Raw genomic sequence first — 12,484 nt, forward strand, 5'->3', positions numbered from 1 at the left:
GAGCACGTGTCGTACAGCGAGAGTAGCAGCTGTGTTATTTTAAAGAGCCGAACACCCCCCCCAGGTAATGAAGCTGACACGTGTACGGTAGAATGTGTAGTCTATACCAAACAATATACATACAGCATGCCGCTTTATTTTGCGTGCCCTTGAATTTTGAATTAATTTGATAATCAAAAGAGATTGTTTTAATTGAGTGGCTGGTTTTGCTTTAGCAAGAATAATTACCGAACTTAAAAAAGACTTACGTCGGCAGTGGTGCAGAGCACAATTCAAAAATGTGTACCGTCATATAAGAAAAACATGTAAAGTGTTGGATATCTTTTCCGGAAAATACCGAAAGATCTGGACCATTGCCCAAAACGTTATCCGATAAAATAAAAAAAATCTGAAAAACGCTGCGTTAATAAACGAAGGTGGTGAGGTTTTTGTTTGTTCGTTTAAGTGTCTGCTTTGGCACATTTGACATGTCTCTTTTAACACGTTACGAGGTGTCTGAATGCACGTCTCGTTGATCATCAACCCCAGTGGCTTGCCTCGAGTAAGGCGGCTGGCGCGCCTCGACGAGACCAAGGCAATTGCCGAGACGCGCGTGATCCAATGAGCGCCATCCACACAGCCTGGTGCCGAACCCTGACGCATTCACCTGTAGGGGAAAAGGAGGGGTCCAGCCAATGAGAGAGTCCACGCCCGCGCTCGCGATTCGAGTGGCGTCCACCCCAGCGTTATATAAAGGGCGCACCGTTGGGGTGGGATTTTGGGCGCTGTCTGATCGCTGCCGACACCGCACCACTTTCTCCCTGCACACTCGGGACACGCATCCCACTCTGCACCGCCAACCATGTCTTACAGCATCAAGTCCAGTGGTGTGTCCAGCGTGAGCCGCAGCCGCAGTTCTGGCGGAAGCTCCATCAGGATTGGTGGTGGCGGCGGCGGTGGAAGGTCGGGAGGGTTCAGCAGCCATTCCCAAGGCTTCGGCGGCGGCGGTGGAAGTCGCTCCCGCAGCAGCTACAAGTCCGGCGGCAGCAGCTATGGTGGTGGTGGTGGTGGTGGATTCGGGGGGATCTCGGCGTCTTTCTCATCCCAGGTGGCAGCGGGGCCCCCGCCAGAGATCGACCGCAGCATTCTGCCCGTGCGCAACCAGGAGAAGGAGCAGATCAAGGGTCTGAACGACCGCTTCGCCAACTTCATCGATAAGGTGGGTGCGCGCATGCAGGACTCCGTGACTTGAGCGTTGACGTTCATCCGTCTGGCTGGCTGGCTGGCTGCAGAGAGACGACGGAAAGCTTTTGAGATCGCTGCATCGCGGAACTTGTTTTGCTAACTGGTGTCGCAAATGTGATGAATTGCAAAATGTGTGTATTTTTACAGTGATGTTTACATTCTCGTAGTAGCCTGTTGTCACGACAGTAAGTTTGTATGACAGACCTGCAACGTATCTTGGTCTTCGTTTTTCATGTTTTGTTTTAATTGTGGTAACGGGAAGAGTAAATATATACCTAACAAGAACTGTGACAGACACGCGGACAGTAACATAGAGACACGCAAACAAAGATGCCCCGTATCGCCTTAACAGACTAGCACGTAGGCTTTCGCGACCAATATCATTCCAAAAAAATCCTCTTATGAATGCCTTAAGACTGTTGGGGCAAGCGCTGTTAGCGAGCACCTATACACGCAAACGGCCACCACACGCACACGCAGTCACGCCGACGCACGCATGCATATCCATCGAGACGTGCACACACCTGGAGCACTGATCAGACGCGTTCTTCCCACCCGTGCAGGTGCGCTTCCTGGAGCAGCAGAACAAGGTGCTGGAGGCTCAGTGGAGGGCCCTGCAGGAGCGTGGCAGCGGCGGCTCCAACCTGGACTCGCTCTTCGAAGCCTACATCAACGGGCTCAAGCAGCACCTGGATGGGCTCGGCAACGAGAAGCAGCGCCTTCAGGGCGAGCTGCAGCACATGCAGGGCGCTGTCGAAGACTTCAAGGCCAAGTGAGTGAAGGGCGAACGAAGGGCGGCTCGTGGCCGTCACAGGGCAAAGTAGCGTAACGCTCTGCTGAATGCGATGTATCTCACAGGACCGCATATCACGTAACCACAGCATCATTGCATAAGACCACAGACATCCCACGATATCATAAAATAATCTCACAAGACCACAAAGACACCGAACAGAGATCACAAAAGAACATAAATAAATTTCGCCGTGACAATCATTATCAGATAGCAGAACTATATGTATATTAAACTCACGTGTTGGACAGTAATCTGGCTCTGTAGAATAGTCGTTGCCCAAAACGTTGATCATGTGTATTTTTTCTTACTGTGATTTCACACCAAGCCATTAAGTTTGATCTGTAGGTATCTAGAAATGCAAACCAGTGGCTGCTAGGTACAGTATATACGCATACATGCGTATATACCGGGTATAAAACACTGCCGGGCGTCAAGACGACACTTGCGGCCACATTCAGACTCGGTTGACTCTGCCCAAATCACCTGACTCCAAACCGGCACCAGAGACACGTTGCACCCAATACGTCCCCTCAACGCCTCGAACATCTGTGGGTGCAGATCTTCTCTGCATCCTCAGGTCATAGAGGCTACGGTCGGTTGGAGCGACCGATATTTCCCCCCTTGTAGCCCCCCCTCCCCCGACTCTGGAACTCTATTCCACGAGATATCAGGATCTCTGAGTCTGTGGACATTTAAAAAAAAAACACGTCCTAAAATGTATTTATACACTTCTGTTTATTCACCGACAAATTAATTCAGAAACTGGCTTTGAGAATGTATTTTTTGTTAAATAAGTTATGCTTTATGCTGAGTGTTTGCTACTCCGTCTTGTATAGCGCTTTGCGATCCTTGATAACAAGCGCTTCATAAATGAAATTAGAATTACTATATTCATGCCATAAACTAAATACGCAGACAATACACCTTTTTTAAAATCTGTCCCTTTACACATCCAATCAGCCACACGGCCTTTCGGGAGTGTTTTTTTCTTCTTGTGTTATATCTTAAATCCACGGGAACTTTCTAAATGCAAAAACGTGAAAAGATACGAAAGGTACACGACATGTGCACCCACCCAGGTAGCCTCCAGCAGTAGAATGGCCAAGACCAAAGATGGTATCAGTGCAAATACAATAAAAATACACAATCAGTGCAGAATATCGAACAGCACGTACGTGATAACATAAAGTAAAACACTACGCTTCACGTACAAGTGTAAATTAACAATACGTGGGCGGATAACTTTTAATTAAACAAAAGAACCCCCCCACCCCACACACTTCAGCCGTACATTGAACGCGCATTGACATCGCTCGGTGCCTGTGTACGCGACGTGACCCCTTTCATCGTCCGCGCGTCTCTCGGCGAGCCACACCTTGAGATCCACTTGAGATCTGAAGGGCACGGGGAGCGAGAGAGGGGGGCGGGGTGTTTGAAGCCGGGGTGTGGTCGGCCGTGCCCCTGAGGCCGAAGCTCTCGCTTGTAGAGGAGGGGAGAGGTAGGGCGTTGTCTCGCCCCCCCGTCCCACCGTGCGTTCCTGCTCGAGGACGCTGTAGCGGACGAGTTTCGTCGGATCCAGGAGCCTTCAGATCCCAGTGGTTGGATTCTGGATCGGTGTGGAAGTACGGATGCGCTTTAGGAGCGCGGAGGATGTATGGACTCATCGTAAAAAAACATTTCTCTCGAATTTGACAAAAACGTCTCACGCGCACATGAGATCGTGCGATGCGATCTCGTGTGCGCTGGAGTCGGCACAAATAAGCTGCCGCATTTGGTGAAAAATACATCTCGCAATTTACATCCCTTTGACAATCTACTGCCGAAGGTATTCCCCACGCTGTGTCGGCCATAGAGTTTGACGATTACTCCACCACGCCGGTCAGTCCGAGTTGGTGTCGTCGGGTGCTGGAGGGTGGGGGGATTCACTTGCCACTGATGTTGGCTGTGGCCCGGTTTATATCTCAGTGCGCTGAGATTGATTGTGCATGGAGACTACACGTTTTATTTATAGTTTAGGGAAGATATCTCGGACAAGAGAATTTGCGGATAGGATTAAGGCAGATAAGAAGCGGTGAACTGTATATTAAATGCACGCATGAGATTATATTTGGGTCCATTTGTAGATACCCCAGAGAAAACTACATTCGATTATAATGTCTCTTACATGGTCTCCCACCAATCTCACTCCACTCTAACTCTCTCCTACGCAAGGTTATAGGAGCCAATGTTTTCACAGTGTTCACTCATTTGTTGAGGAATAAAAAGGGAGGGTCATCAGAAATGAGTGCGGTATCTATAAACGAATGATTCAGGATGCCCTAAACTTCGCGACGATCATTAATTACGGTATTCTCCAATTTAGACTTAAAACTTTCGTGACTGCAGGAATTCATATTCTTAAAGTGACGTAGATAGAAAAAAAATCTAAATTCTCTCCACCTGAAGAAGACCGCTTGTGTTGCGATCGAAACGTCGTGGGTTTTTTTTTGCTTTCAATTTAGATTTTTAGTTTTCTATCTACGTGACTTTACCGAAAGAACCAAGAATAATATATTCTCCAAGTTACAAGGCGCATGTTTTTCCCAGTAATTTAAAGCAAAAGTTGGGGTTTTCATCTTATAATCCGGTGTGTGTGTGTGTGATCAGATTTGTGTAACGTTATTGACAACGGGCAACACGTTTGAGATGCGTCTGAGCTGACTTTGAACGCACGGTGCTTTGCAGGTACGAGGAAGAAATTAACACCCGCACCCAGAGAGAAAACGAGTTCGTGGTCGTCAAGAAGGTGAGTGGAGTCCTCACTGCTCGATGTGTGTGCCACGAGCGACCCTATAGGTAGACGTACAGCTCGTTTGTGCTGCCTGTAAAATGTTCTCAGGCATTCTCGACAGCAGGGGCTGTTGTGTACTTGGCACAGCGATCCTAAGAAGTGCACGTGTGTCGGTTCTGTGCTGCAGGAAGTCGACGATGCCTTCCTGAACAAGGTGGAGCTGGAGGCCAGGCTGGATGGCCTCAACGACGAAATCGAGTTCCTCAAGAAGATCTTCGCCGAGGTGAAAAAAGAACACCACACTCACAAAAAACATTCACTACATCGACTACGTCCCTAAAGCCCGCGAGCTCAAAGAGCATCGGACGACCACCCTCGTGTCCATTGGCTGCCCTGAACCTGTGGGTTGGAAGGTCCACATTACCACCGTGCAAGGGGCGGGGTGGAAGTCTGTCGATGGAAAGGCCACTGTTGAAATTCTGACAAAGTGGGACAATACGTCGCATATCCGGCCATGACATAGCCGATGAGCTATGAAGTTCTTTTTCACAAGTGTCCAGTTGCATTGTGGAACAGACATTTTCTATAGTTGTTCACATATCCGACCTTTTTGCTTCTCTGCCTATGCCTCAGTTCCCAGTGAGTCGGATATGTGACGTTGTGCTGGAAGGGGGTGGGGGGCTGAGCACGCCCTACTGAAGGCTCAGCCTCCCTTTCAAATTCTTACTCAAAAGTCAATGGATGCCCTGCTGCCTGAGTCAGTGCTGGAAATTCCACCTTCCTATGACGGGGGCAAGTTGATCCAGAGCGCAACCACTATTCGCTTCCCCACATGGTGGTAACGAACTCATGTTACCGATCCTAGAGGGTTAAAGAGCTGAGTCGACCTCCAACCCGGATCCGACATTAGGATCTTCCGATTGATGGTTCAGTGTTCTTCAGTTGCCAGCCACTAACACGAGTTTAACTGTTGTGCCTATCGTGCACCTGTGGTACCGAGCCTACACGACTCAAACTACCTCACCTGTGGGACCTCTGAGACGTTATTATACGTGTCCCACTGGAACACTACGAATCTACGGTGTCCGTCTGTTCTGGGATACGGCGTGAGGGCCAGGGAAGGGGAGGGGCAGTGAGCCCCCCAGAAACGTCAACCGCACCCTCCAACTACAAATTACTTTGCAATACGGCAGTGAATCCTGTGGTTGCCATACATTTTGACTTAAAACATTCGTGACTGCAAGAATTCATATTCTTGGTTCTTTCGGTAAAGTCACATAAATAAATAAAGAAATCCCAAAAAATAAAATAAAATAAAAATATTTTAAATAAAAGTAAAAATAATCAATAGAAAATAATAAAACTGTAGTTGACATTTAATGTATTCAAACGGTAACAAGCATGTATTATTAACACATTATTTTATATTGTTCAAATAAATAAATAAAATATATGTGTGATATCCTTTTACGTCCCACGTATACACAGACTTAACTATGGATGACTTGAGCTATTAAACAGCATTGGTCAGTGGAGAGACGCTGTAGCCAGAGGGAGTGGGTGGTGTGGTTGGAATCCGCAGTGGCCGACCGTGAATTATCATTACCCCCTCGGCTACAGCTCCTGTGCACATAAAAGTTCCTGTTGTTTTCCCCCAATCCATCAGTACTCACCCAGCTCCCACCATCCACATGCCTGCCCAGACCCCCACCCCCACCGCAGACCTCACCCCAACTCCACCAAGGAGTCACTTCACCCCCCCTCCCCCACTCATCCTGCTCGATTGTGCCGCATGTGATCAGGAGCTGCGCCAGCTGGAGTCACAGATCAAGGACACGTCACTGTTCGTGAGCGTGGACACCAGCCGCAACCTGGACGTGGATGGTCTCATCGCTGATGTGCGTGCCCAGTATGAGGCCATGGCCAGGAAGAGCCAGGCAGAAGCTGACGATTTCTACAAGAAGAAGGTAAATGCATGTGTGCTATGTGTTATGCCGGGTGGTGCAGGTGTGTTTGTCTGTGTGCAGTTGTGACACTCCATGAATGTTGACATTGCCAACGTGAGTAAATAACGCTTTTCCTCTGGTGAGAATAACATTTATGAAACGCGTATGCATATTCGTTAACTGAACTGCCTTTCCAGTCATATTCAAAAGATGGATTTGGAATGTATAGTAAGTTTACCATCGTACTTATCATAGCATCTTTAGTGCTGCCACGTTTATGTTTCTCCATTGTGTAATGCTGTGGAGAAGACCTCTTGTGGCCAGGTACATAAACCTCCTGAAATGAAAATGCTCCCATTTGTTAATTGAATTGCAAAAATACCACTTAAGCTATTTGCGCAAACCAGTTAGTGGCACTTGAGAACCAACTAGATGGTGAAAGGTAACAGCTTTTTCACGAGCCATTGTTTACGCGTCAACATGCGACCTCTGCCCCCTGTCGTTGGGAAAAAAACGAATGACAGATCACAGAACTCAGCTCCTCCGCTGGAAAGGGAGACGATGACGTTCGCAACAGCAGGAACGAGATCAACGAACTGAACCGCCAGATGCAGCGCATCAAGGCAGAGATCGAGGCTCTGAAGAAACAGGTACGGCCAGTGGGAGTGGGATGGGTTTGTGAGAACTCCTCGCGAGAGCGGGCCCCACTCGTGGAAAACAGTAAAACGAAAACAATCTTAACAATACTTTCCTTGCTCATTCATCATCAGTAGCCGTGGTCAATCCATTGCTGGATGAAGACCTCCCCAAGCCGCCGCCGCCTACTCCTCTCGCAATCTCACGATGTCAAAAAAAATACACCAAGCACCGTTACACAAACTGATTTCATCACTCCAACTCCTCGACGGACGTGCTGTGCTCGATGCACGCTCTCCCAGATGCGCTCTGCTCACTGCAAAGATTATTAAACTTCCATCATAAGTGTACCCTGCACCCCCCTGCCTCCACGACTCCCCCCCCCATGCCCCCTCCCACCTGCGGGATTCCAAATCCACAAATCGCCACTGGGCACTTCACGTGTGCGGACTTGCCGTGAAATATGAACGCCAGGCATTGTACAAACATTGGCTCACTTGCCTGTTTTTTTCACGCAACCAATGAGTCTTTATTTATGCAACCCACTTCAAAGCAATAAAGAGTGCTTTATATAAAACAACATTTACACGAATGCCCAACACTTAGAAGATATGAAATACAGTACTGTACAATGCATTTAGTCTAAAATAAAGCACTGTACCCGAGGGCCTTGGCAATATGATTTCAAACTATACAAAAACTTAGATTCGTAATAAAGACCAGATAATTTAACAACATTATTGGGTAGAGTTGGTATACGTAACATCGTCTATTTGTGTGGCCATTAATACTCTTTTTTGAAGCCCTAAACAAAGCTTGAATATGCATGCATAAGCACATGCTTCCCCACTTAAAATTGGTCATTGCATCTAACCTCTGGAAGCACGGGCACTTGTTAGCGAAAACTGCAAGCTTCGAAAATGCAATTTGCACTTGACATTTTCAAAATATAGCAGGCTGCTTCAGATATTCGCACAGGAGGAATGTTTAAAATGCAATTTAAGTCGTCGTAGAGAACAAAGGTTACATCTCATCATTTTAATTGTTGGCCTCTGGCTTGTTGAATGGTAAAACTTTAGGCAAACGTGTGCCGAGTAAAACTGTAGAGTAAAATGTTAAGTGCCAAGGTTTTAGAACCCGGCACGGCAGTAGAAACAATGGACCAGTTTCATTAAATTCCCACCCCCGCCTGTGTCTACCCATCAGTAACAAAGCGATGTGCCACAGTTACCTTGGTCGACCGGCAGGTTGCACGTGATGGTGTAGAGTGTGGCTACTCGCACCTCTTCCAATTACGTCTGGTCAGCGTGGAAGTGTGGGCTCAAAATACCCACTTAGAGTCGCTCCCGAGAGCTCGTTCTGGTGGGAAGCCCTTCCGTACGTATGCATGTGTATTGTGGGACCTGTTTTTGTTGAGCTTCTATTTTTCACACGTTGAACTTCTTGCGCGCCGTACCCACGGCGTTGAGATAACGTCTGCACGTTGTGTTTTCTCGCTCCGCGTGCACAGCGCGCCCAGCTGGAGGCAGCCATCTCGGAGGCGGAGGGCCGCGGGGAGATGTCCATCAAGGAGGCGAAGGAGACCATCGCCCGCCTGGAGGAGGAGCTGCACAAGGCCAAGCAGCAGATGGCGCAGCACGTGCGCGAGTACCAGGAGCTCATGAACGTCAAGCTGGCTCTGGACATCGAGATCGCCACCTACCGCAAGCTGCTGGAGGGAGAGGAGTCCAGGTGGGCGGAGGAGAAACTTTGTTGTCGAAGCTCAGCGGTCCATTTGCGAAGGGTGGGGATGACTGTGGGGAGTGGGTGCTGCGGTAATGATCGTTTCGGGCACCAGGGCTGATTCAAGGCTCTTGGTCTGGGTGTTTAGGATTGACCCGGCTTGAGTTTTCTGCAGAGCTGATAAACCGTATATTGAGCGCAGCAAATGAATGCTTCGCGAGCAGTTAGCCAAACAAGCATATGTCTAATTAATGTAAATTAGTGTATCTCTTTTGCAGGCGGTACATTTGCAAAAAACATATTAAATTCGTTTGTTGCAGTAGTAGGTGTGGTCCAGAATACATTGCTTGTCAATTACCCTGGCAATGCAGTGCATACTCCTTCAGTCTGGTATTGATGTTGCAATACCAGACAAAGCGAGTGGACATTACCTTGGTATTGTGGACATTACCCTGGTATTGTGGATTTGACCCTGGTATTGTGGATTTGACCCTGACACTCTAGTATCTTGGATTCCATTCCGCTAATGTGGTATCGTGAACATAGCTCTGCCGTGACACTGGTCTTCCGATGCTGTCCTTTTTCTTTCGGGCCGGCACGCGCAGGCTGAATGCCGTTGCGTCCGGCATTGCCAACCTTGCCGGGGCCATGAGCGGAGGCGGCGGCGGTGGCTACGGCTTCTCAAGCGGTGGTGGTGGCGGCGGCGGCGGCAGTAGCTACGGCTTCTCAAGCGGTGGTGGTGGCGGCGGCGGCGGGTCAGGTGAGCGCTTCGATAATTTTGACTGCTATAAAAGTCCACGTGATAAGCCACTTCGTTGGACGATCATTTGTGTCCAGGTCGCTTCCGAAGTTGAGCTATATTGCCCACACCTTGCCCGATGAAATCAAAATACTTTCGTTTTATACTTTTAGCGTCTCTCTTTCTCTCATTGGTCGGAACGGTTCACCAAGCGCATGAATATTACCGGCACGACTCCCGTCGTATTTTTACTGACTTTTACGACGACCACGGCGGCATAGGTTTGCATGGTCGTGCTGTGTAGCTCTCAAATGTGGTTTTGCGTTGTCGCGTGTCGTTTGGCACCATGTCTGACGTTTCACTCCATGTGCTGAGGCTTCCTCAGCTCCTTTTCCCAGCACTTGAGGCGAACTGTCAGGCATCGTGCCGAAAAACACGTGGATAAAACTGGAAAGCACTTAGGAGAACTTTGCAGCCTTTTCTTTGGTTGGAGCATGTGTTTTTTATGGTGTTATTTTAACTTGCGGAACATTGTACCTTAACGTAAGCGAAAGCATTTTATGATCCAGAAATGATAACTGCTATGCCAAGCACTTGCGTTTACTTATATAGCCACCTATCAGTGATGCCTGTCATACGTAGGGACATTCTAGCGCTTGAAATGTGTTTGCTGCGTCATATACTTTTAACGAGTGATTTCATTTAAGACATATCGTTCTTTCCTAAGCTCAACGTATCTTTCCCGTCGTAACTGTTTCATTTATTTTTTCGCCTGCCGCAAACCAGAAGTGCAACTCAATGCATCCTCTGACGTGCCGGCGCGGTGCCTTTGCGTCTTCCTTTTCCCCAGGATTCAGCTACGAGTCCTCCAGTATGAGCAGCAAGAGGAGCTACTAAAGCGACACTCAACAAGAACATCAACAACGAAAGTGTCCGTACCAGCCAATGCTCCCCAACTGACACCGGTGGTCGCCTGTGCTCGTTTTTACAAAAGGTCGTTGCATGGGTATAGTGGCCGTCGGAAGGCATAACATTTTTACTGCATGTGTATCCTTAAGTGACAGTAAAGAAAATGGGTGGCGGGTTGTGAGACTTGGAAGAGGGCGTCGTAATTGGGTCCACAAATTTGCTGGTCTTGGCGTGTAGGGAAAAGCTTTGTACGTTTTCTAATAAGCCTGATGTTCTCCGATCTTTCACGCTGTTGGCCACTATCTCTGCATGCACCCTTTTTAATAGAAAGAATAAAGAAACACTCCTGGTACTTAACGACGCGTGTTTGTGCTCAACTCTGGGTGTGATTGCTGTGTGAGATCCGGGCGTCAGTGGGCACGATCGTTTATTCGCACATTGCACTGGCAGTAGCAATGATAATAATACAGGCAGGGAGTCGCAGGAGACATCCAATCATAACACCGTGATCAATCCACTGCATCTCGCACGATCCTGTAATGTAATAATCCACCTCGGAATACATCAAATAAATAACCTAAATGGTTAGCAAATGTTTCATGTTTAATGTCTTCCTATTTCTGGACACATGGTCTCATTACAGTCCGTCCATTTGAAGCATACTTTTAGACATTAGTTATTTTAACCTATATATTTTTGTGTAAATACTGGCCACACAAACACTACAACATTCAACATCGATATAATACATACTCTACGTAAAGTTAGTATTGGTATTCATTATAAGGATCAAATACTGATGTCAATTATAATGGTATTCAAGAAGCGAAGTAAATCAGAAAATTTGCACATTACAGCTGTCAAGTATGTCAAGTATGAGCTTATAACGAGATACATTAAAAAGCGGCGATTATTATTGAGATTTAGTTCCCCAATAATTATGACCTGGAGGTTGGTTGCGCTCAACCTAAGGTTGTAATGTATTAAGTCTCCTACAAAACACTTACAAATGTATACGATGCTCACAATCATGCGGAGTGTGACGCGATTAGCACGGTTGGCTACGTACGGTGCAAAAGAAGTTCAACGATTAGAAAGCGAGTGATGCCTGCTGCCAGTTATATTACACGCACTCTTAGGTGGGTGTAGCACTGTTGGCAAAGTGATACACATTTGGGCAAACTATACTTTCGTTACTAAAACACCTTGACTCTACTAGGATGCGTAAACGCACAATTCATATCACATTTTGACGTTGAGCAGAACAATGGGGGTCATCAACACCACCAAACCGTGGCACCAAAGCAAATCATCAACTTAGAACCAGGGCCATTGAATGGATCAGAAAACCTCGACATTAATTTATCACAGTTGTTGTTGTTGTTCCAAAAATCAGTTGCTTATCTCTCCAAAATGCCACACGAAATGAAGAATTTCACAATGGAGAAGCTGGCGACAACACCGCATATGCCAAATGCTGCTGCAATGTATCTGCTAATAGACATGCCACAACTGACCTTAAGGTTAAATGAAAAAAGACAAGCATTTAATTGAAGTCATCACCAGCTCTACAATTCTTTATTTTATTTATTCAACTGACCCAGACCAAATGGTTAACTTTGAGTGCCATCTGTGGTGGCAATATTTGTTGCCTTTATGCATTTGTGTGGTCTTCCATCACGAGCAGCCATGGTCGATCTCCTGCTGGATGAACGCCTCTCCAAGCCGCCGCCACATCACAC

General features: G+C 47.3%; 1 protein-coding gene across 1 annotated transcript; it reads left to right on the forward strand.

Annotated features, from left to right (window-relative positions):
* The first annotated feature begins 759 nt into the window (after positions 1-759).
* Positions 760-11,099, forward strand: LOC144937669 (keratin, type II cytoskeletal 8-like). The gene is made up of 9 exons (XM_078865071.1): positions 760-1,198; positions 1,788-1,996; positions 4,745-4,805; positions 4,978-5,073; positions 6,593-6,757; positions 7,261-7,386; positions 8,883-9,103; positions 9,700-9,854; positions 10,684-11,099. The coding sequence occupies exons 1-9, from the start codon at positions 842-844 to the stop codon at positions 10,728-10,730; spliced, it is 1,437 nt and encodes a 478-aa protein (XP_078721197.1). The 5' UTR covers positions 760-841; the 3' UTR covers positions 10,731-11,099.
* Positions 11,100-12,484: the final 1,385 nt, after the last annotated feature.

The sequence above is a fragment of the Lampetra fluviatilis genome, chromosome 2, assembly GCF_964198595.1.
Source record: "Lampetra fluviatilis chromosome 2, kcLamFluv1.1, whole genome shotgun sequence".
Lineage (NCBI taxonomy): Eukaryota > Metazoa > Chordata > Hyperoartia > Petromyzontiformes > Petromyzontidae > Lampetra > Lampetra fluviatilis.

What these genes read in the sequence shown, in the direction of transcription:
- LOC144937669 (XM_078865071.1), top strand. Translation starts at nt 842, where the DNA reads ATGTCTTACAGCATCAAGTCCAGTGGTGTGTCCAGCGTGAGCCGCAGC. An exon ending in AGTTCGTGGTCGTCAAGAAG is followed by an intron (nt 4,806 to 4,977) that starts GTGAGTGGAGTC and finishes TCTGTGCTGCAG; the next exon opens with GAAGTCGACGATGCCTTCCT. An exon ending in TGGCGGCGGCGGCGGGTCAG is followed by an intron (nt 9,855 to 10,683) that starts GTGAGCGCTTCG and finishes CCTTTTCCCCAG; the next exon opens with GATTCAGCTACGAGTCCTCC.